Here is a 25,289-nt window from a genome sequence, read left to right on the forward strand (position 1 = left end):
TCGGTTTTCAGATTTTCGGTTCGGTTTTTTTCGGTCGGTACACCAAACCGAAAACCGATTTTTTTGATTTTTTTGAAATTTTAATTATTTTTTAATATTTTAATTAATATTTTTATTTGTTTTTATTAATAAATAAATATAAAATAATTTAAAAATATATAAATTCGGTTAAACCGAAAACCGAACCGAATTTCGGTTTTTAACCGAACCGAACCGTTAAATTCGGTTCGGTTTTCGGTTTGGATTTTCGGTGAATTTCGGTTCGGTTAACCAAAATTTTGGTTCGATTCGGACCGAATGAACACCCCTATCACTCTCTCAATCTATTTTTTGATTTAAAAAAAATTACATAAAAAATCATTTATTTTACACATGCAAAGCCATGTGTATTAGTGCATGAGATACTTTAAAATTTTAAGATAATCATAACGAATTGATTTATGGCGTCGTAAAAAAATTTAGAGAAAAAAATAAATAGTGTAAAATTAAACAATAATAAGAATACATTTCATTATGTGGACGACTATGTAATGACAAAGTTTTAGCTTGAAAAAATCACGCTAGCCTAGTACCCGTTAATTTGAGTGGTGATATGATCAGATTCACACCTCTATTCGCCAAAATTCCGCCCAAGTTTGAGATCCATGCTTTAAAACATTAGGTGCCAAGAAAATTCGGTTACCTGACTAAGCTTATATGAGTTTAACAAAGGCAACATTATCTACATTTCCTCGGATTCAGCTTTGCTGCCATCTACCAAACGACTGCCCAATCTAACGATGTCTTCGACCAATATTTTTCCATCTGAAGCAAAGAAAAATACCAAAAAAACACGACGTCAGATTATATTTCGATTACAGGAATCTCACAGCCCAAAATAAATAAATAAACAAATAAATCGTCCAAAAGTTCGTAAGTCATTGGGGTGTTCAGGAGCTCATGTACAACCAGATCAGTACTACGAGGATCGCTCAATTTTATGTTTGAAATTCAGGATTTTGTTGGGTAAATAAAAGAAAACCAATCTCGGTTACCTTTCTATTTCTCGAAAAACAGTTTATCTTAATTTCGTAGCTGTTAAAAACCCAATATGATATAATAAAATAAAAACAGAATAAACATGTTTGAGAAAATACTTTTTTCAAAATTTTTACAAAACAAAAAAGCAATTCTCCAACGGAATTAATGCCCCAAACATGGCTTGAAATGCAATTAAATTGACCGTTATGTGCAAACAAGGAGTAAAAGGTAACTAACCTGCATCTTTGGCAAGATTGCGCACAAGTTCTTGCACTCCCTCTTTATCTAAAGTGTCCTTCAAGTACAAAGCCGCAGAAGCCACCTCCTCAGGAGTCACTTTACCATCATAATCTCTGTACACGTGTATAATCAATTATTATTTACTAGACACTAGAAAAACATAGCTTTGTTGATCGGCCTTACAAACATGTGCCGTATACTATGTTAAATATCAATTACTGTCAATAAAGAACTTGGGACGAAAAGTTCAAAATAATCAGGAATCACTCAGAGAAACTTGAGCACAACATTCCATATTACTTTGGTTGTCCCACTCTATATACAAGTACGGTAATCCGTTCTGTCTGTGACTATCAAAATGAACACCCCTATAAAACGAGAATGGTTCACGAGCTAGAAAGATGCCGAATGTACTGCATTCGGATTTGTGAATTCCAATTACATTCTGTTATATTTTTCAATAACGTGGAAAGATTTGATGATAACCTCACCTGCACCGAACCACAAATTTGGGTATCCATTTTAATTTTGACAATCTCTAACATTAAAACATTCCCAGATTGGGTTGAAATTTTGCGAGAATGGTAACCCGAAATTTGCACAATACTTAGAACTTCAAATAGCAAGGACCCTGTTACGCTTGCCACTGGTATGATAAGAATTCAACAAGTAATGAGAGGCAAATGCAAAATAATTAGGGTATCATTGCTCTACCTGTCAAGAATTCGCCAATGGTCACCAATTTTCGCATCTACATCATCAATCTCTTGCTCAAGATCTTGAAGCATGGCATCAACCTGGATCAAATCATCCCAAATATAATCCAGTTCAGTTACATTGGGGAACTCTAAAAAATGTCCCATCTTGTTCACTGGAACCTTGCATTTTCTGTTCTTTTCGTGGGGTTAGTAGCTTATCTCTATTTTCTACTTCTTTTTTGAATTAGTTAAGTGCCAAGTGCAAGGAATTTAATTATTGAGAATCGTGAAAAGAAAAAAAAAACATACAATGAAAAACCAATACCTTATCTATGAGTGCAGATGAAACATTGTCACTCTCAGGTTTAGCATCCTCAATTTCATCACTCGCAGCTTTGTATGCTTTCACCGTCTCTACTTCACCATTCGTGTCATCTTTATCCACTATGCTATTGTACAGCTCAATCTAGAGATGTTTTTAAAAATCATTCCAAGCTACAGACCACTATTTTTAGATATATTCAAGTGCATTCACAAGCATTAAAGCAAAACATTCAAAGCTTTCAACACGAATTTTCAAATTTCTAATATTCTTAAATAATGAAGCAAACTTCAAGGATCAATGTTTAATGTTCAAACGATAATATTGTGTCCCAACTAGTTTGGAACTAAGAAGGTGTTTTGCTAAATTTATTTTACATAGCTTATAAATTATAATAATCACAGAACTTGATCATATTACTATAAAAATAATGTAAATAAATATTTTCGACATATTATGGAATCTGTGTCATTCAATCTTGGAAAGGTAAGGTATATGTGGAATAGATAAAATTTTGGGGGGTATTTGGTCTTTTAAACTATCAAAATAAGAAAAATAAATTAGGGTGCTCAGCTTTTTCATAGCAATTTATAAGCTGTTGAATAATTTATTTTTGACACAAGCTCTTTCAAAAGTTTTACCAAATACTTTTTCAGAGTTTACGAGCTCTCAAACAACTTATAATATGTTTTAAAGAGCTAGTAGCTCACTAGCTCAGTGAACTTAAAGATGTTTATATGGTTGAATTATAAGATATTTTTATTATGATAATAATTACAAAAGTAAAATAATACTGTGAAAAATAATGCACATAAATATTTTTGGACATGTTTAGAATATAACATAACTTATAAGCATGTTTTGTATTTTAAATTAATTAATGAATAAGATCTTAAAAACTAAGTTAGTGATTGTTGCCCTCCACGTTTTTGTCATAAGTTATCAAATAACTCATTTTGACATCTTATGAGCTCTCCTCAAAAAATTTTACCAAACAAATATGTTTTTTAAAAAAATATAAGTTCAACGAAATACCTCTTAATGATTTAGAGTCCAGAGTTTATAGTTCAAAAATACCCAGTCGAATAATCACTGGATAATGGCTCCACAAACCTATAAACATTCAATTGAAGGTACACCAAAAAGTCAATGCATACCTCTTTATTGACTAGACTGAGGAACTCTTCCCGCTCCCTGCTTACCGACTGCAAAAGACATCAGAAGGAAGAAAAGAATATTTTAAGAATCAACATAAATTTGAAGAGTACAAAGTTATAAGGAACTTAAAAGCCCAACAACTGGTAATTACAGAAGCAGACGCCAGAACGGCTAATGCACGGCTAAGCTGACAAAGCTTTTCTTCCTTATCAACAGCTCTTTCTCTGGCTTGTTCTTGTGCTAGTCTAGCCGTTGATAATGTCATCTCCTTCAAAGCCACATCTTCTTCAACATCTGCAGATTTTTTCTTCTTGGCCAGCTCTTCTTCCTCTCTTGCTTCTTCCTCCTACAGTAAATTCAATTAAAACTAAAATTAAAAACTAAAAAAAGAGTGAAAGAGTGAACTACACACGCCCAAACCAATGGACATGACCAGAAGCTCCCGACTTCTATAGCCCAAAATAGATCATGTTTCTTGGGAACACGAAAATTTCATAAAACCTTGATAAGTTCTTCCTGCATTTCAAGGAAGTCCAACTTCCTCTTCCTTTCTGATAAAGAATCTTCAGATGGCAATGACGTGATGCCGACAGTATCTACGACCTCATCTGGTAGTGAAGATAACGTAGCTCGAACTGCTTCTTGTGGACTCAATTTTCCGGATACCGTGAAGGCTCTGCCAAAGAGATGAACTAATGATATGCTGCTCAACAATTACTAACAAGAACCAAAACAAATTTTAGAGGGAAAAAATAAGGAATAAGGAAGCACTCAGATGAACCTGGAAAGAATCAGAAGTGAAGATGGAACAGAGTGATTCAAAGATAAATCCAGCCAATCAAGCAGCTGCAATTCAAGTAGACAAGTCAATTTTGTGACGATTTCTGTTCTTACAACCGAGCTCAAGAAAAATTGCACTACCAAATTAAAACAAGGCCCAGAACAGATTTGGTTGAGAATAAACAGAAAATTCCGACTACGTTGAATAGACTTGCAGAAGTAATTTTTTGTTATGCTTAAAATTTACGTGTAAACAATACAAGTTATAGTGTCCTGAAATATAAAGTTTCTAGAGAGTACCATAAAATAAACTTTTCATACTCGCTAAGGACTTCAATAATTTGCACACATCACAAAGCCATATTTTAAACAAGTTAGCCAGTTCTTGGTGTCGCAAAAACATGCCTTCCCAATCAGTGACAAGAGTTTAGCTGAACAAATTTAAATCGCCACAGAGAGCTCATACAACAATTCCAGAGATGAAATTTGAAGTTCTGTTTCTAAGTTACTGTGCATTCACACTACTGTAAGAGTGGGTGCCCAGTGAGCCAACTGTGTGGCTATGGGCTTTGTTGACTCTTTGTATAAACAATCTTTTGTTTAATATTATTTACACTTTTATGGCAATGACTTTATATTACTTCATATTGTTATATTGTGATATACTATTGTTGTTTTGATAAAGACCTTGAATATACTATAGTGTATGTAAGATGTGGTAGAACATGGAGATGTCTATCATGAAATACATCTTATAGTCACTGTATATTCTAAAACCGTTCCTAGTCGATTGAGCCGTCCGATAATAAGGATAAGGATCGCTCGAGTTTGAGACTAGCATTTGCGATGCGGAGTACCACGTTTCATTGGTAGGGAACATGGAGATGTTCGAAGCATGCAAATGGATATTCATAGGATGAATAGTCGAACTACCCTATCCGGACTTTCCAAGTGGTTATCACTTATCGAGTGGATAAAGTCCGCGGTTTTGGTTGTACACCATTAGTCCTTACGACTTGAAACATCATGGAGACTCTATATGCTAGTACTGTGCTTTGACTCGTTTACCGACTCTGAGGGGGTCATCAGGTGTCGAGATTGGGTACAGTTACGACACATATAGGAGTCAATGCATTGTTGTCAAGGATTCACCACATACTTGCGAGTGTGGATATCCTATGCGATCTGAGGAGATATTAGTGTGACAAATCTCTGGCCAGAGTACTTGATGTGATTTAAGAAATGGTTTCTTAGTAGCACATGCGATGTCACTAATTTGATCTTCAAGATGTATTGCATAGTTATCGAATCTTGAGCGACTCTCGATATACCAATGGTTGTTGATTCGATCGGGATATATGGATGAAGGGACCGTACTGTACGTTAACCAAAATCTACTGGTTCTTGTAGGCACTATCAGTGATACCTAGGGAATCATGGGGCGATGTTGCTAGGCGCTTTACCATGATTCGTTGGGCAAGTCGGAAAGTGTTGTTCCGAGTCACAAGGAGTTGTGAGCCCACGGCTAGCTGTATCCCTGAACCATTGAGGGTCACACAGTGTAATGGAGTTTTAATCCCCGTTGAGATAGTTAAATTTAAAGAGTTAAATTTAATGAACTAAGGAGTTGGACTTCTTAAATAAGAGTAAGGGAGTAGGATTTCCTAAAATGACATAGGGATGGACATTTTTGGAAACCACTGAATTCGGATTCAGGAAAATTTATTTTGACTTTAAAACGTGCAGAAATGGTTTCTGTGCACATTGGTGAAATCGTTTCATCAATCGAAGTCACGATGAATTTTATATTAATTTCTGAACGAGCGGGCTTTGCTTGTCGGGCCCCAGCTTATGACTAATGGGCCCTAAGGTGTTAGTGGCCTGCATTATAAATAAGTTATTTCAGTACAGAAATTACACACAACAGCTCATAATTTTTGAGACAGGATTTTCGAAACCCTAGCCCCTCTCAAAAACGTTTTCGGCCGCCCCCTTGCTCTGTCACAGAGAAATTCCGGTCTGTGATTTTGAATCGCAGTAAGGAATAACGAATCAGATTCGTTTATTCTCTTCGCAGAAAACTTCTGATAGATTTTCTAGTGCAATCTATCAGAGGGATTAAACCTCTGTTCGTGGACCTGATTGAAGGCGTTCATCGGTTCCAGGGAGAGACAACAAGAGCAGAATTGTTCTGTTGGTGTCCATTAATCTCGTTGCGAGATTTGAGGTAAAATTTATTTAATTGTTATTTAAATTTTACACACACACGTAATTCAATCGATGAACGGTTGATACCCATACCATGGAAACGTTCCATGAAAAATTTTTAAACTTCCGCTGCACCGGGTATCAATCGTAATTGGTCTGGGAACTCGCCAGTTTTCCAACAGTGGTATCAGAGCCAGGTTGCTCAGATCAATCGATTGAATTAATCAATTGTACAAAATTTTTGAGTCTCGGTTTTTGAAACAAAATAAATATTTTTAATAAAAAAAAAAAATTTTTTTTCCGGGGGCGAAACCCGGGCAGCGATTGGATCGCTGCCCGGAGGGGGCAGCGATGGTCGCTGCCCCCAGGGGCGGCGCACGGCGCCGCCCAAAGGGGGCGCACGGCGCCGCCCAGGGCGGCGACCGTCGCCGCCCAGGGCAGCGCTGTGCGCTGCCCAGCGCAGCGTCCGCGCCAGGCGCCGCCAGGGCAGCAAGCGTTGCTGCCCTAAGGGGGCAGCCGGGCTGCCCCGGCCCGCGCCCCGGGTGCGGGCCAACCCGGGAGTGTCCCGGGTGGCCCGCGGGAAAAATTAATATTTTATTAAAAATTAATTTTAATATGTTAAAATTTTATTTTTGGTCCGGTCAAAAATTGTTTTTGATTGGTTCACGAGATTTCGGATCGAATTGTTCGAGTCCGTAAATTTTAAAATTGATTTTGGATAAATTTGAATTTTTGGAAAATTTTAATATTTTATCCGTAAATTGAATTTTGAAATCAATTATTTTGGTACAATTGATGATAAGATATGATCTTATGATATATTAAGTAAAATATGATTTTATTTGTAAAATTGGATTTTATAGATAAAATATGATTTTATTTGATATGGAGATAAAATATGATTTTATATGTGAAATGTGATTTTATATATAAAATATGATTTTATCTTGTTTAAATTTGAATTGCCACAGCATGTTATCCAATAAATTAATTTTGAATTAAATGTTATTGGATAAGGATGATCGATTGCCATGACCAATTTTGTAGGTGTATGTTAGGAATTTACATTTTGTCTTTATTGTTGTTGGTTTTATTAATGGGCCTGGTTTATGGCCCGATATGAATGTCATATGTAATAAAAGTGGGCTTGGTTTATAGCCCGTTCCCACCCCCTAAAAATGTATCCCCTACTTGTCATTGTTATTTATTGTAAATACATTAGATTTAGTGGGAGATCAAGATTTGAAGATGGTGGGCCCAGCAGACAATGAAGAACTGAAGAAATGTAAATTGGAAGCATATGTAATAGGATTGCATTTGCATACTGCATATTACCTAGGATTGGACTAAGACCCGTGATTGGCAACCACGGGTCAATTAGAAATGGAATCGATCATCCTATATAATATGTGATATTATGATTGTATGCATGTTTAGACATAAATTGCGTGAATCCGGCAATGCATGCAATAAATTAAATATGATGAGACAAATATTTTTATAAATAAAATCCCTCATTTTAAATATGATTTAAAATTTATATCAAGATAAATAAAGGAAATTTAAATATTGTTTAAATGTTCCTACCTTCCATCAACGGTCAATGTATGTGATGCTACCCGCGGATACGGTCCGGCTCATATTATTGGGGGGGCCCGTCCGTCGGAAAGCTGTACATTGGATCGACAAATGTTGTAAGTTGGGTGGAACTCCCATGGGATCGGCTCATATTATTGGGGGATCCACATGGCGACCGTCCATCACAACTTAATATTGATGGGTCATCTTGACATGTCACTTTAAACGGCGTCATATTATTGGGCCCTTATTGGACATGAGGTAAATACATGGGGGTTGCTTTGGAAGCAATTGGGCTCTACCTTTTGAGAATTATGGTTGGCTGATATTATTCGGGACCATAAGTTTGTCAATTGGACTCCATGTTCTCACTAAGGAAAAAGTTTCCCGTTTTCACTAGAGGGTGGTGAAATCGTTAAAATAGTGGGAGTGAAATTCATAAAATTAAATTCGCCTATTTTATGTCTTAGTAAATTGTTAAACAATCATTGATATATGTCTGTTTTCCTTTTCAGTATTTCATACAATGAATTCGCGAAATCCTTTATTCTCGATCCTCGAACAAAACAAGCTGACTGGCGCCAACTATACGGAATGGTTCCGGAAGTTGAAGATTGTCTTAACTTCGGAGAAAATGCTCTACGTGTTAGAGAAAGCACCTCCGAAGGAAGCACCAGCTGATGTTAGTCCGGAGGAATTGGCCAAGCTTGATGCATGGTGGGACCATGACATCAAGACCAAATGCTATATGCAAGCCTCGATGTCTGATGAACTCCAGAGGCGATTTGAGGACACGGTGAATGCTGCTGACATTCACGCGCAACTCAAGGAACTTTTTGGGGCTCAGTCGAGGGCTGAAAGGTTCTCTACTGTTAAGGAGTTGATGACGTGCCGCATGCGTGAAGGGACTTCGGTCCGTGATCATGGGGTACGAGTGATTTGGCTCATACAGAAGTTAGCGACCCTTGATTTGGTGTTGGAGCATGAACTCAATGTGGACTTGTTGCTTCTATCTCTTCCTTCCTCATTTGATGGATTCGTGATAAATTTTAATATGAACAAGATAGAGGCCACCCTTGAAGAGATGGTCAATATGCTCGTTACATATGAATCCACACTTAAGAAGGATAAGCCAGCTTTCTTGGTGGGCTCCTCATCTTCTGCAAAGAAGGGGCCAAGTATGAAGGGCAAGAAACGTTCTGCCCCACCCAAGAAAGTGGAACCCGAGAAGAAGCAAAAGACAAAGGCTTCAAACAATGGAAAATCCAAGGATGTTTGCCATTACTGCAAGAAGCCGGGTCATTGGAAGCGCAACTGCAAGGAGTATCTTGAGCAGTTGGGAACTGCAAAGGGTATGTTCTATATCGAAATAAACATGTCACTTAATACAACTTCTTGGGTATTGGATACCGGATGTGGATCTCACATTTGCAATGATTTGCAGGTGATGACAAGAAGTCGCAGGCTTAGAATGGGTGAGACCCAGCTGAGGCTCGGGAATGGTTCCAGAGTTGAAGCTACGGCCATTGGAGATGTTTGTTTGATTTTGCAGAATGGTTTTAAATTATTGTTGAGAGATGTTTTATTTGTGCCAGATTTAATTAAAAACATTATTTCTATTTCTATGCTTGATAGAGATGGTTATTCTTGTAATTTTGTGAATGGGATTTGCAATATTTACAAGAATGAATGTTTAATTGGAAATGGACAACTTGAAAACGATCTATACAATTTAAAACTAAAAGACGTTCCAGTAAATTGTATTGACAAACCGGCGACAACAAACAAAAGGAAAATCGATAGTCAAAACCCGGCAAACCTTTGGCACGCTAGACTAGGTCATATTTCCTCAAGGAGGATGAACAAGCTAGTGGGAGAGGGCATGTTTGATATGTCTGATATTAACTCTCTACCTACTTGTGAATCCTGCCTAAAAGGGAAAATGACTAAATCTCCTTTTAAGGGGAAGCCTGAACGTAGTCAAAATCTGTTGGATTTGATCCATACAGATGTTTGTGGTCCATTTAGAGTAGGGACTCAACATGGCCACACCTACTTCATTACCTTTACTGATGATTATTCTAGGTATGGGTATTTATATTTAATGAAATATAAGTCTGAAGCATTTGAAAAGTTCAAAGAATTCAAGGCTGAAGTAGAAAACAAGCTAGGTAAAAGTATTAAAGCACTTCGATCGGATCGAGGTGGAGAATACTTGAGTACCGAGTTTTTGGACTATCTAAAAGAGAATGGGATTCTCTCTCAGTGGACTCCTCCTATGACACCACAGCTTAATGGTGTATCGGAGCGTCGTAATCGAACTTTGTTGGACATGGTTCGATCCATGATGAGCTTCACTGAGCTTCCACCTTCGTTTTGGGGCTATGCGCTTGAAACGGCGGTATTGTTGTTGAATAACGTCCACACTAAAGCAGTGGACAAAACACCATACGAGTTATGGAATGGCAAAGCTCCTAAGTATTCATACTTGAGGATTTGGGGATGTCCTGCTTACGTGAAGCGGACAGTGGGAGATAAGTTGGATAGTCGATCCAGCTTGTGTTATTTTGTAGGGTATCCGAAGAATTCAATCGGATATTATTTCTATTATCCTGCTGAAACAAAGGTGTTTGTTTCTAGGAATGCCACCTTCTTGGAGAAGGAATTCTTATTGGATAAGAAAGGCGAGATGATGGAACTCGAAGAAGTTCGAGAAGAACCCGAAATACAAAATAACGATCCCACACCTCAGGAACCATTGCTGGACACGCCTGCACCTAGAAGATCCGAGAGGACTTCTAGACCTCCAGTTCGATATGGTCTTCTTCTTGAAGAGGGTCAAGATGAACCCGACATTGGATGTGATCCAAGAAGCTTCAAGGAAGCAATTTCTGATGCGGATTCGAATTTATGGCTTGAAGCTATGCAGTCAGAATTGGATTCGATGCATACTAACCAAGTCTGGTCTTTAGTGGATCCTCCCGATGGAATTGTTCCAATAGGGTGTAAATGGATCTACAAAAGAAAGCTTGGGCCTGATGGTAAGGTATTGACCTACAAGGCGCGATTGGTGGCTAAAGGTTATACTCAAAGGCAAGGAGTTGACTATGACGAAACCTTTTCACCAGTTGCAATGTTCAAGTCCATAAGAATCCTTATTGCCATAGCTGCATGGTATGACTATGAGATATGGCAAATGGATGTGAAGACTGCTTTTCTTAATGGAGACATTAAGGAAGAAATCTATATGAAGCAGCCTGAGGGGTACACATCCATGGGAAGCGAGCATAAGGTATGCAAGCTTCAGAGATCAATTTATGGTCTAAAACAAGCATCAAGAAGTTGGAACCAGAAATTTGATGAAACAATTAAAGACTTTGGTTTCATCAAGAACCCGGAGGAACCTTGCGTGTACAAGAAAGTAGTTAAGGATGCGGTGACATTCTTAGTACTTTATGTTGATGACATCCTACTCATTGGGAATGATGTAGGGATGTTGCAGTCAACAAAGATATGGTTATCAGGTAGATTTTCGATGAAGGATTTGGGTGAGGCATCCTACATTCTTGGGATACAGATCTATAGGGATAGATCTAAGAGAATGATAGGACTCACTCAATCAACCTACATCGATACCATATTGAAACGGTTTTCAATGGATGGGTCCAAGAGAGGACATCTACCCATGTGTCATGGAGTTTCTCTATCCAAGTCTATGTGTCCCAAGACTGATGCAGAGATAGAGAATATGACACATGTACCATATGCGTCAGCTATAGGTAGTATCATGTATGGGATGATATCTACCAGACCGGATGTAGCATTTGCTCTGAGTGTCACGAGCAGATATCAGTCTAATCCTGGTCAGATGCATTGGAAAGCCGTGAAGGACATTCTTAAGTACTTGCGAAGGACTAAGAATATGTTCATGGTTTATGGAGGACGAGAACTCAAACTGGAAGGCTATACCGACTCTAGCTTCCAAAGTGATGTGGATGACTCGAAGTCAACCTCTGGATTTGTGTTCATGCTCAATGGCGGTGCTGTCTCTTGGAAGAGTTCCAAGCAGGACACCACAGCGGATTCCACCACTGAGGCTGAATACATTGCAGCATCAGCTGCTGCTAAAGAGGCCGTTTGGATGAGGAATTTCGTCCAAGAGTTGGGCGTCATTCCTGAATTTGTTGGTCCAGTCCCGGTGTACTGCGACAACACGGGTGCCGTTGCTCAAGCAAAGGAACCAAGGTCTCATCAAAGATCCAAACACGTACTGAGGAAATACCACATAATCCGGGAGATTGTGGAAAGAGGAGACATCAGTGTCGAACGAGTGGCCTCTGCAGACAATATCGCTGATCCACTTACTAAGCCTTTGTCAGGACCATTGTTTGACAAACATCGCGAAGCAATGGGTCTACGTAGTATGACTAGTTGGCTATAGGGCAAGTGGGAGATTGTAAGAGTGGGTGCCCAGTGAGCCAACTGTGTGGCTATGGGCTTTGTTGACTCTTTGTATAAACAATCTTTTGTTTAATATTATTTACACTTTTATGGCAATGACTTTATATTACTTCATATTGTTATATTGTGATATACTATTGTTGTTTTGATAAAGACCTTGAATATACTATAGTGTATGTAAGATGTGGTAGAACATGGAGATGTCTATCATGAAATACATCTTATAGTCACTGTATATTCTAAAACCGTTCCTAGTCGATTGAGCCGTCCGATAATAAGGATAAGGATCGCTCGAGTTTGAGACTAGCATTTGCGATGCGGAGTACCACGTTTCATTGGTAGGGAACATGGAGATGTTCGAAGCATGCAAATGGATATTCATAGGATGAATAGTCGAACTACCCTATCCGGACTTTCCAAGTGGTTATCACTTATCGAGTGGATAAAGTCCGCGGTTTTGGTTGTACACCATTAGTCCTTACGACTTGAAACATCATGGAGACTCTATATGCTAGTACTGTGCTTTGACTCGTTTACCGACTCTGAGGGGGTCATCAGGTGTCGAGATTGGGTACAGTTACGACACATATAGGAGTCAATGCATTGTTGTCAAGGATTCACCACATACTTGCGAGTGTGGATATCCTATGCGATCTGAGGAGATATTAGTGTGACAAATCTCTGGCCAGAGTACTTGATGTGATTTAAGAAATGGTTTCTTAGTAGCACATGCGATGTCACTAATTTGATCTTCAAGATGTATTGCATAGTTATCGAATCTTGAGCGACTCTCGATATACCAATGGTTGTTGATTCGATCGGGATATATGGATGAAGGGACCGTACTGTACGTTAACCAAAATCTACTGGTTCTTGTAGGCACTATCAGTGATACCTAGGGAATCATGGGGCGATGTTGCTAGGCGCTTTACCATGATTCGTTGGGCAAGTCGGAAAGTGTTGTTCCGAGTCACAAGGAGTTGTGAGCCCACGGCTAGCTGTATCCCTGAACCATTGAGGGTCACACAGTGTAATGGAGTTTTAATCCCCGTTGAGATAGTTAAATTTAAAGAGTTAAATTTAATGAACTAAGGAGTTGGACTTCTTAAATAAGAGTAAGGGAGTAGGATTTCCTAAAATGACATAGGGATGGACATTTTTGGAAACCACTGAATTCGGATTCAGGAAAATTTATTTTGACTTTAAAACGTGCAGAAATGGTTTCTGTGCACATTGGTGAAATCGTTTCATCAATCGAAGTCACGATGAATTTTATATTAATTTCTGAACGAGCGGGCTTTGCTTGTCGGGCCCCAGCTTATGACTAATGGGCCATAAGGTGTTAGTGGCCTGCATTATAAATAAGTTATTTCAGTACAGAAATTACACACAACAGCTCATAATTTTTGAGACAGGATTTTCGAAACCCTAGCCCCTCTCAAAAACGTTTTCGGCCGCCCCCTTGCTCTGTCACAGAGAAATTCCGGTCTGTGATTTTGAATCGCAGTAAGGAATAACGAATCAGATTCGTTTATTCTCTTCGCAGAAAACTTCTGATAGATTTTCTAGTGCAATCTATCAGAGGGATTAAACCTCTGTTCGTGGACCTGATTGAAGGCGTTCATCGGTTCCAGGGAGAGACAACAAGAGCAGAATTGTTCTGTTGGTGTCCATTAATCTCGTTGCGAGATTTGAGGTAAAATTTATTTAATTGTTATTTAAATTTTACACACACACGTAATTCAATCGATGAACGGTTGATACCCATACCATGGAAACGTTCCATGAAAAATTTTTAAACTTCCGCTGCACCGGGTATCAATCGTAATTGGTCTGGGAACTCGCCAGTTTTCCAACAACTACAATGTTGTAATTTTTTGTCGTACAAACCTGCTGGCGCATTTCTTCCACAGAAAGTATTCCAAGCATGCCTCGTTCTCTACAATCTTCACGAAGCTCAGCCTCAGATAGAGACTCCACGCCCTCTGCTTTAATCAATTTGTCATCATTCTTGATCCTGAATAAAATTATCAAAGAAAATTAGTGATGAAAAGCCAATCGAATGGCCAGTCTTTTTCTAATTTAAATCCACTTGTTCAGGATCCATAGTTGAATATACATGGTGGAGAAGAATGATACATAGGTATGTTTTATACCACAAGTCATCAATTTATCAACAAGTAACTAGCATATGCATAGGCTCCAATAGACTATCAGAATTTATATATAACGATTTAGATAGAATGTGAGATCTGGACACCTTCGCAATCTGTTCCGCAGCATATACCGCAAATAAGAATCAGTTCCAATGGAGCTGATTCCCATGTACTTGCACATATTCACTAAACGAGGCCTGTCAACAAAATTAAACTTTAACCACAGTTACAATAACTAAGAAATAATGCCAATATTTTATAATTGATCAATTAAAGAGACTATGAATATAACAAGCCAAACTTTACCTACCTGCTAATATTATCTAATGTGAGTTCATCATTGAACAACTTAGCAAATCCTAAGATTTCCTCATTTGAGACACCAGCACCGGTTCTAGCCTGCACCAAAGCTAATATAAAAATAAAATCATGGAGGAATGCGCTTGTATTGACAAATTGATAGTTTTGCTTGCACCGACCCGGTTCAGAAATTCATCAAGGTCCTCTGCTGTTTTCTTGATCTCTCCACTTCGTGAATTTTGTACTTCTTTCGCCATTTCTTTGACTGTGTCTTGAAGAAACTTTGCATATTCTAATTTGGCCATTAACCTTCTTTTTAGTGCTTCCTACATATGTTCATGTCCACTATATTCAACATCCAAAGAAGGCTCAAGGAAGATACTAAAAATCAAGAAAATTTACATATGGAGCACAAAACTGCATGTGCAAGTCGTTTTGTGCTTCAGAATAGTACTTAGGCTGGTTTAGTCCACTCTACAAGCTAAGGCATATGCAAGGGAGTAAATTTCCGAATGAAAAGGTCACAAGTTCTTACTTGCAGACACAGACACTAAGGACCCAGCAGTAAAGTGCTGAAACAGCGAGGTAAAGAATTATAATGACCTTAGCAAAGGCATCCGAAATGATGCATGCCAAATGCAACATATGACAACGTCAAACGTTCAAGCAAAAATTAAAGAGTCTTGCTTCTGAATTTATGAAGTAGTCCACTTCTCTTTTTATGAATGGCATGAAAGTGTGCTTAGTCATTATAGCACTTTTAAAAGGAGATTATGTGAGCAGTACCTTTTATTTTTCCAAAGTGTACAAAAAGAGATACTTCTAAGTCATGACTCAGAACCATACACAACTTCTACAAACGTATGACGCCAAGTATGATGCCAAGCGACGACAAAAAAACTTCAAATGCTATTCAGAAACTGAAACAGGAAGTTTCAGTAAATTCATTTATTAGCAAATGGATACTTGAGACTATCCAAGATAATAGATTTTAAAACGAACAAACTAGCATATATGCAGACAATTTGTTAACTCACTTTAGACTATCCACTTTGGGCATGCTAACATTAGCGCCACAATTTGTTAACTCACTTTAGACTATTAAAAAATGGATTTGCGTGATACTTGTATGCGAAGATGAAAGAAAAATGGCTTCAAAATTCATGCCATTTTAAGGAGGAATCAGTCGAAGCCTCATAAATACTAATCTAACTTTGATATTATTGTCGTACCTAAATTATTGATTCTGTTGATAATATTGTGTTTGATGGAATTCATTTTCTTTTAATTTTTTCTATACCAGGATTGTGGTGATTACCTCTTCTTTCATCTTGTCCTGGAATGTTGATGGTAGCATGTTCGGAAACAGCTTCAAGAACACAGGCAACAAAAATTCCATGAATGGAACAATGATAAAAACTGCAAATGGAACTAGCCTAAAAACATCAGCAGTAGTTCTTGTAAGCTGTTGCCTCTCCCTTCTGGAGAGACTTTTTCCTCCAGCAAGTTTCAGCAATAATCTCGAACTGATCCTCACATCAGCCCACAGAAGCTTACAACCCAACCAGTAATGCTTCAGTGTTGATACAAACTCATCTTTCCAGTGAACAAGTTTCTTGGCCCAGTCTTCCCTGAAAGTATGAAGAATAAACCATATAGAGAATGGTCAATAAGGAAGTGGGAACCTAATGCACGGATGTAAAGAAATTCTACCTGCTCATGGAAGCCACAGCTCTCAGAGCTGGACCAATACCTAAAAATTTGGCCCAAAGTGTTTTTAAAAAGGACTTCACAACATTATGAGATTCTTGCAGCTTTTTAGCTTTTGCCTTGGCCTTGGCAGTGCTTAGACCTACAACAGCTTGATCACATTCTTCAGGAGAAGCTTCCTTTCTCTTTTCTGCAGCCATTTCCTCATTATCTTCATTGTCACTTCCCAAATCAGGCTTATTTGCAGTTGCTGTGGAAGAATATCGAATAGATTGAGACATCAACTTGGCACCCACCAGAGAATTGAAATTCGACCTTCCAGTACCATGAAGAAATGTTGAACTCCCATAAGCTTTATGCCTAATTATACCAAATAAAGAGGAATTCAACAGTTCCTTGTTTAAAATTAAACTTTGACAATCATCCTTTCTAGGATCTGTAGTCTGAGAGACGTCTGTGACAGAGCTAAAATTGCGAGAGTCCACGCGTTGGCAGGATTCCCCCTGACTCAAGGTACTTTGAATAGAACGAACAGGAACCACAAAGCAATCTGAAAACACCTTCCTTCGCCTCAAAATTGCCAGAGCAGCCATAATCAAGAGTTCCTCTCTTCATGTAGAAAACTCAAGTCAAACTTCATAAACTTACTCAATACAAGTTATGAAGAGTAGGAATCTTTCAAATACCATAAGTTAAACTCAAACTTGGCTAACATACTCGGTATCATATATAGGAGTCGAGTAGACAGATACTCTAAAATGGGGCTGCATTAAGCAATTAGGAGCACAACTTCTTGTACAGAATGCATATCTAATTATCATCACATTATATCACACTCTGAGATTGTAGTTGTCGACAGGATAGGTAATACATACTGTTCAAAAGAAATATATGTAGTGTTGACATTCATCTCCACTGCTGAAAACACTAAAATACCAATTCCAAATCATTCAAAACCAATCTGTATTGCTTCCTTTTGCCAGTAAAATATCAGATTTTGGAACTTCAATTCTTTGAAAGGATCCAACTTGAAACAAGGTGATAAATATAATGATGGACCCTTAAAATGTTAATGACGTGATATATGACTTCTCGGGTAAAATAACTAATGGAAGGATTGACTGACAGAAACAACATGTTTGATGTCATATACACGTAAAAGTTTGTTTGAAATATCCGCTCATTTCTAATTTAAAAAAATATGGCTTTTACAGAAAAGAAGAAAGAAGAGAAGTAAATGGGTGACATGCCTCACTTTGATGAAGTAGCTGAAAACAAGAGCACGAAGAAGTTTAAGGTGTCCTAACAAGAGGAAAATGAGTTATATCATTTTCATCTAGAGAAAGTTCCAGTCTTAGACATAATTTTCAAAGAAAGAAGCCAAAACAAACCCACCCCAAAAGATATGTAACTCATTTAAGACGTCGATGTAATTGAATACTAGGGAAACAAAAAATAAACAAACCATTTTGATGAAAATAAGAAGAAAATGAGGGAGTAAAATTTGCTACATTGTTATGCAGGCATTCGATAGCTTTGGGCCACTAAAAAATATTTGGTAATGGTCCTGGAATGAAGCCTCCTACTTGTTATCAAGTTAAAGTAACTTATGTGAAAAAGGAGTTGGGGCATAGTAGAATAATTTTGAAATACTATGGTAAAATCATAGTAAATTCGGTTGCACTCTGATGGCTGATGCAGACGAGTAGACAGATAGAAAAATATCGATCAAAATGTTTTGGTATATGGTGAATGGTCCAAAGTGGATTGTGTTCGAAGAATCTATAGACTAACTCGTTGACCTATTTTCACATAGATGAGAAAGAATCAGTAGAATGGTTGACCTATTCTCACATGAATGATAAAATGCTTAGATTGCTAAATAAATTTTATTCACAATATATTGGGCACAGCAAATGTGGTTCAAATTTTTACGAGTAATAAAATTACAATATTTTAACCAGTACATATAATATGACCATACTCAATTATTTTTTGGTGAGATATTCAAAATGAACAAAGAAGCTCGTCACTTAAATCCGATACTTGAAGTTTATTCGAAATTCACTGTTATGCTTAATGGATCCATATAAAACAGACCACAAGCCTTGAGCTCCTAAAGTAATTATCCCTGCATATGCCCTGTGGTCTTACCACTTTTATGGAAATAATCAGAATAATATAATTCAAAAATTTTAGAGTTTGAATGCAAAATCGTATCATTCAAAATTTTGTCCCATATAGAACCGATTCAATATTCCAAACTCGAGAAAGATCCATCGAGATTCCAGTCTTTATAGAGATTTCACTTTTCAATAGAGTTAAAACATTACCCTAATTTCCTAAATATGCTGTTATTATATAAAACACAGATAAAATATGGATCGAACTGAAGCAGATTATTCCAACTACAACAATCTAAAATACATTTTATATGTACTTGAACCTTCGATAGATCCATCGTATGTTGGCTATGATGGAAAACTTCAAGCTGGTCATAGTTAAATCAAGCCCAATGCCTGGGTTTCTTTTAGATTTATTAGTTTGGAGCTCAATGCCAGATAATGAAACCTATATGTTATTGATATACTGCAATTTCAAACAACACCTCCACAGGCGGCACAATACCCAGAATTTCATTTTTTTCATAATTCAAAGTACAAAATGTTCGATGAATTGCTTCTCCTAATTTCAGCAAACTTCCGTACACATCAAGTTTTCATAAAAGAAAAAGTGTCAGCAACAAACCTGATGGCGCGACCCTTGTTAAGATCCATGTTCTCTTTAAGGCACTCACTTTTATTTTTAGTTTTATTGAAAAAACAAAAACTCTTAAAAAAGTCATGTTACTAAAGCTCTTTCTCTAGCCACACACTTTTGTACTGCTGGCCCAGGAGAGTACAGAAAAAGGTACTGAATGTGCCATTCTGCTGCTTCCGGATGAGCGCCCATAGCCATCGTGTGCCCTGTCATTTGTCAATCATGGTTGTTTTATAGACAGCGTAGGTAATATAGCCATAGCCTCACCGCCAATCACAACTACTTCACCGTCTTTGGAGCATGTGGTCACAAACTTCACCCTACAAAGTATTATTCCACATCATTCCACGGCATCAAAATGTGGAGCAAACTTTGAATATGTAGAAAAACATCTTAGCTTAACATGGCAACATAAAGGAAACTTACAAAAAAATTTCTTTAATCTGTCTAATGTTTTTCGCCTGTACTTCTCCGACAACCTTATCTCCAACGAAAACTGGTGCCCTGAACTTCAGTTCTTGCTTCACATATACAGCCCCCGGCTACACATATTACTCGATACATCATTAAAAATAGTTTCACCAATTATTCTACACTACGAAAAGAGCACAATTCACAAAAATGAAAAAAAAAATGAAACTTACGAAGTGGCAAGCAATGATTCTAGGAAACAAGGAAGCCACGAGCATTCCGGGGACAGGGAACTCTGTAAAACCAGCTTGTTTGGCACATTTCAAATCAAAGTGTAATGGGTTGAAGTCATGGGTCAGTTTCGAGTAATCAGCGATGTCAGAATCTGAAAAGGTTCTGGCCTGCTTTAAAATGCCCCCTGTTTTCAGCACATTTGCCGAGGATGCTGAATAGTGCCTTAAAGAGCATATGGATTTTAACAAGGGTCGGTTCATCACCATTGCAGCGGATATTTTCTCTGTTCACAAAAAATTGATCTCTACAAAAATTGGAGCTAAAATTCTGAGAAGTTATATAACAATTTGTATTCAGAATAATGAATGATGGATCTTTTTTGAGTTTCATATTACTAACCGAATGTTTGAACCTATACATCTGCAAATTGTTGGAGAAAGAAACCAAAATTCCAAAGCTTAGTTGGTTTCATTTCCGTTCCCAACTTTGTTTTCCTCCCATAACGCCAAACATTAGCATATTATTTTATTATCTTAAACCAAAATCTTTTTACAGCTCCAATATAATTATGACTTCTAGATCTCCTCCCAATATACTCCATTGTTAAGTAACCATATGGATCAAATTATCATCAACATTTTTAACAATTTTATCAAAAATTGATTGTAACAATTCCATTTTTCAAAACAAAATCAAACAAATATTTTATTTTATTCTCCAAGAAAACTTCCTCAAATAATTTCCTAAAAAACAAAACCAAACAAGCCCCAAATCTTTCACTAATTTGTCGAAAATTTTTCCATTTCCTTCACCTCGCTCGCTGGAGGTAAAGAATCGAGCACTAAACAAACAAGCTTGTCGAGCACTTAAAAACCGGAAATCAATTAAGTTAAACCACGGACAATCAAACTTTTCGCGCAAGAAAAAACAATATCAAACCATTCTGGACCGATCTTACATGGAAAAACTGAAAAAAAAAAATCAAAAAATGTGAAGAAAAACCAGCTGTAAATGCAAACAACGGCGTATTTGTTGTGTTTGTGAGATTTCGCGCGGAAAGACATCGAAATTACTTACAGATGCAAATGGAGATGAGCAAATATCGATAGGTGAAATGAAATAGGCGCGTGCCTCGGATATCTATACGCATATATATATATGGGCGTATGTTTCGTTAGTAAGAAGACTTGGGGAAGGGTACAAGAGAGGTTTTATCGGGAGAGGAGACAGAGAGCGTTAGTATGTGGACGAGTGTACCGTTGCCACATCCCCATCTTAAATTTTTTATTTAAATGAAAATTCTGTTTTTTTTTTTTTTTCAAGGCAAATTTTATAAAATCAAACAGGGGGAAATACAAAAGACAACAGGTTAAGAGCCCGTCGGTCACGATCAGTTTAATGTTTTTAAAATTTAAATTAGTTGACATTTGCAACGGCGTAGTTTAATTTTTTCAGACATATATATTAGTTTGAAACAAATAAATTTAATTAAGTTTGGGAATTATAACAAATGCATTAAGCCCACAAGTAGGCCCACAATTGGAGAGTCTTAAAGAGAAGCCCATGATTTCAAGCCCATGATCCATCTTTACAAGTTTTATAAATAGAAGGGCATTTCTTCGTTAGACATGCATTCTTTCAATTTATGCTCTAAAAGTTTTTTAGTTTTTGTGAACGTATATTTTGAGACGAGCGTTAGTTGAGCGTATGAGGTTTTTCGTAGAGTATCTCAGCGTCTTTAACCTCATTTTGTGACGGAGGTGACGACCCCAAAATTTGTTGACATGGACGCATGAAGAGTAGCTGGTCTCCTAAAGCGACGTGTTTATCCGAGCTGACTTATCACGCGTAGTCTCTTATTCATGGTAACACAATATATTTTCGGTTTTAATTGCATACCGGTTTATTTCTTTATTCTTTAATCATGGAATCTTCTACCATCACTTGAAGTTTTTGAATGATTAATTATACCTTCATCCGTTGTTCATTTTTATGGTTTTTTTTATTATCGATCATTTGATTGACCAACAAAATTATGGCGTGTTGAGAAGATTCATAATTGTAGCATTTCAAAGTTGCAACCAATGACAAAGATTGACTTTATTGATGGTTGTCTCGTTCATCACTCTATCATGATCGTATGAAATAATTTAATTTTAATCATTCGAAATTAACTAAAATTTTAACGATATGTGGTATTCACTAACGTTGCTCTCATGGGTTATGGCTATATATTTGGAATTAATTGGTCCAATGAAATACCAAAAAACTTTCCAACACCGTTGTGGATACGAATGCCTTTCTAATTATGCACGTTTTGACAACTTTCCAATATAATTGTGGATATTTGATACGAGGTGACCTTTTGGTTACGCACGTTTTGATTTCTCATGTCTCAAATGATTTAATGCTGGAGTTGACAATATATTAAATATTGTGAAATACAATCTTGTAACTTCACTTGTTTGAAAATCTATCAAATAATGCTACTCACATCGAATATCTTAGTTATAAGCAATGGAATAGTCAGAGTATGTTCAATTGTGAAATACAATCTGCATCACCTGCGACAGAAATCTGCAAGAATCATATCTCTTCTGCTCCGTCTCTTGCAAGGTTTTTTGATTAATTTCTTCCCTTTTTTTTCCTGTAGAATTTGCTCAGGGTTCCTCGAAATTCGCAATACCTGGTTAAGTTTTTTTTTCGATTTTCAAGAACTTGATATCTCGATCAACCATTCGTTGGCTTACTTTAATTTATCCTTTTATTTATATACACAATTTTGCTTGGTTCTTGTTTTGGTTCAGCTGAGACATGTGCTGGAATCTGGTGGCAAGCTTTCCATGTATCTTCGAAAATGTGAATTTCTTGCTTTGCCTGAAATGGGTTTAGACGAGGGCCGAATGACGCCCGACTCGGTCCTGGAACCGGACTGAAACGCCCTCTACTTCTAAATGCGGAAATTTTTTATTTTTTTTTTTTAAATAATACTATTATACATACATGCCCATACATATATGTATATAAAATAAAATGTTAAGTATTAAATAATCTAAAGAAAATATTAAATAAATAAATTCTTAAAAATATTTCATGCATCATTTAAAATCATAAATAATGGTACTGAAAAATATAATATGCGGAATAATACTAAAATAAAACATGTTTTCAATATTCAATCATCATAAACTAAAACTGCGACGGTCACGGGGTCCACTGCTCCGTGATCTCATACGTCCTCACCACCGGTAGGAGCTACATCAAATTCATCATGCTCACCTGCACCATATAAGCGTAGTGAGTCTAGGGGCTCAACATGTCTAATCCTTTATAACAAGGTTAAAAATAATGCATCACATAAATACTAATACATATACCTGTACATGAGCATGCATGGAAATATTTTCATAACATAAATGCTGAATCATAAATCTTACATATATCATAACTTCATTCATCATATATAACATAATTGAGCAATACATTTAAAAACCTGTAGATGGTCCTATCCATAAGTGTGACGCTCATGTGTCGACTGATCAGTCTCATAAACCAACGTACGATGGCGGTGATAAATCACCTCCTATGGTAGTAAACTACCGAATCATATGGTGGATAACCACCCTATGGTAGTAAAACTACCGAATCATATGGTGGAAAACCACCCCTATGTCACACATACTTCAATTTCCACAAAATATTTTATTGCTCATCATTTACATAATAATATTCATAATAAATTTCATGGATGCATGCACTGAAAATTTGTCCGTAATATATATTTAATTAATTTTTCATAATATACTTAAAATAGACTTCATGCATAAAAATAATTAAATATATATTCCGGACTTATTTATTTTTCATGGGTTGGTCCAGACTGCTGGTCTCTCTACTAAACCCCTTAACTGACTTAAAGCCTGATAACTAACTTAAAGCCCATAATTAAATAATTAATTTTAAAAATTATAATTTTACTAAAATAAAATACTTAAATATTATTGGGCTTAAATAAAAATATTTAGGCCCATTAACTAATTAACTCATATAAACTCATGGACTGGCCCAATAAAATCACTGACTGGCCCAAAAATTTCTATGGGCCCACGAGCCCATAAAAATTATTGGGCTAACTTAAAAATAATTTAAAAAGCCCAAATAAAATTATTTGGAGGCCCAAATAATTTTCTAACTAATTTTAAAAGCCCAAAACCAATTAATCTCTTAATTCATTAGAAAATAAAAATACCCGAGCCCGGCCCACCTAACCCGGACCCGGACTCTACTGACCCGACCCTAGACACCCCGGACCCGACCCGGACCGCCCAGACCCGACCCAGCCCCAGCCCAGCCCAAAACCCTTCCCCAACCCGTGACCCCCTTCTCTTCCCTTTTTCTGCGCGAGCAGCAGCCCTTCCAGGGCTGCTGCCGCCTTGCTCCGGCCATGGCCGGCCGGAGCGCCGCCAGCAGGACCTTCCCAGGGTCCTGCCGGTCCTAACCCCGCAACTGGTCGGCTGGTTCATGGCCATGCATGGGCCAGCCGACCCCTCTTCCTAACAACCCTAAATCTGCACTCCCATGGACCCTAACCTGATACAGCTCGAAACCAGCCCTTATCTAGCCTTAACCATCAAGCCAAACCCAGCATAGGGACCCTAAGGCATCCTTCTGAACCGTGTACCAGCAGCTCACCCAACCCCATGACATAAAACGTGAACCACATGCAACAACCAAGGGAAAAACACCATAGCCGAAAGAAAATTCAATGAGTCGTGCATGCATTCAGAATTAGAGCAACACCAACACACCAAAATCTGACCAAAAACGTTAATTAGCTTATATGGTGTTCAAACAAAGGAAAAAGACATGCCTTTCACCGAGTTTTCGATTGAAATAAGATGCTTGATGCATGTACGATGTCCGGGACGAACGGATCTTTAAACCAAACCAAAAATCTCCAAGTTTTGGTTATGGAGGCTGTTGAAATCTACTGGAATCGTGAGAATGGGGTGGGAGAAGGAAGATGTCGGCTGATGGGGTTGGGGTGTAGGGTAGGTTTAGGTTTTTAGTTTTAAAAAAAATAATAGGTTAATAATTAACATAAATAGTATTTAGATAATATACTAAAAAAAACTTTATTTAAAACTCCTAATAATAAAAGAAATCTGATACAAAACTCAAATCCCGAAATTTAGACTTAAGGAATTTTTAAATATTAATAAAAATCATTAAAATGACTTATTTTGGCCAAAA

The 25,289-nt window shown here is 37.3% G+C and overlaps 2 protein-coding genes across 6 annotated transcripts; both read right to left on the bottom strand.

Moving 5' to 3' along the window:
• Nucleotides 1-486: 486 nt before the first annotated feature.
• Nucleotides 487-21,244, bottom strand: LOC140861950 (uncharacterized). Of its 2 annotated transcripts, none has more exons than XM_073265014.1 (15): nucleotides 21,114-21,244; nucleotides 16,635-17,240; nucleotides 16,240-16,552; nucleotides 15,101-15,247; nucleotides 14,932-15,020; nucleotides 14,726-14,818; nucleotides 14,356-14,482; nucleotides 4,220-4,284; nucleotides 3,940-4,114; nucleotides 3,590-3,784; nucleotides 3,438-3,485; nucleotides 2,284-2,424; nucleotides 1,975-2,057; nucleotides 1,258-1,373; nucleotides 487-804 (listed from the first exon to the last, which is right to left on the bottom strand). In XM_073265014.1, the coding sequence occupies exons 2-15, from the start codon at nucleotides 17,222-17,224 to the stop codon at nucleotides 722-724; spliced, it is 2,265 nt and encodes a 754-aa protein (XP_073121115.1). In that variant the 5' UTR covers nucleotides 17,225-17,240; nucleotides 21,114-21,244; the 3' UTR covers nucleotides 487-721. The 2 variants fall into 2 exon arrangements, with proteins under 2 accessions (XP_073121115.1, XP_073121076.1); XM_073264975.1 differs by lacking the exon at nucleotides 21,114-21,244 and adding an exon at nucleotides 19,380-19,511.
• Nucleotides 19,575-21,252, bottom strand: LOC140862053 (3-hydroxyacyl-[acyl-carrier-protein] dehydratase FERN, mitochondrial). 4 transcript variants are annotated; one of them, XM_073265208.1, is made up of 4 exons: nucleotides 21,114-21,252; nucleotides 20,036-20,319; nucleotides 19,818-19,933; nucleotides 19,575-19,711 (listed from the first exon to the last, which is right to left on the bottom strand). In XM_073265208.1, the coding sequence occupies exons 2-4, from the start codon at nucleotides 20,300-20,302 to the stop codon at nucleotides 19,612-19,614; spliced, it is 483 nt and encodes a 160-aa protein (XP_073121309.1). In that variant the 5' UTR covers nucleotides 20,303-20,319; nucleotides 21,114-21,252; the 3' UTR covers nucleotides 19,575-19,611. The 4 variants fall into 4 exon arrangements, with proteins under 4 accessions (XP_073121309.1, XP_073121259.1, XP_073121223.1 ...); XM_073265158.1 differs by having other exon boundaries at nucleotides 20,036-20,340; nucleotides 21,114-21,220; XM_073265122.1 differs by having other exon boundaries at nucleotides 20,036-20,340; nucleotides 20,436-21,213.
• Between the last annotated feature and the right edge of the window lie 4,037 nt (nucleotides 21,253-25,289).

The sequence above is a fragment of the Henckelia pumila genome, chromosome 1 (genome assembly GCF_033568475.1).
Source record: "Henckelia pumila isolate YLH828 chromosome 1, ASM3356847v2, whole genome shotgun sequence".
NCBI lineage: Eukaryota > Viridiplantae > Streptophyta > Magnoliopsida > Lamiales > Gesneriaceae > Henckelia > Henckelia pumila.

Coding starts and splice junctions, on each gene's coding strand:
- LOC140862053 (XM_073265208.1), bottom strand. CDS start 20,302: ATGGTGATGAACCGACCCTTGTTAAAATCCATATGCTCTTTAAGGCAC. Junction 19,934..20,035: donor GAATCATTGCTTGCCACTTC/GTAAGTTTCATT, acceptor TAATATGTGTAG/CCGGGGGCTGTATATGTGAA. Junction 19,712..19,817: donor CAGATTAAAGAAATTTTTTT/GTAAGTTTCCTT, acceptor AATACTTTGTAG/GGTGAAGTTTGTGACCACAT.
- LOC140861950 (XM_073264975.1), bottom strand. CDS start 19,408: ATGGATCTTAACAAGGGTCGCGCCATCAG. Junction 2,058..2,283: donor CATCTGCACTCATAGATAAG/GTATTGGTTTTT, acceptor GATTTGATCCAG/GTTGATGCCATGCTTCAAGA. Junction 1,374..1,974: donor CATTGGCGAATTCTTGACAG/GTAGAGCAATGA, acceptor ACACGTGTACAG/AGATTATGATGGTAAAGTGA.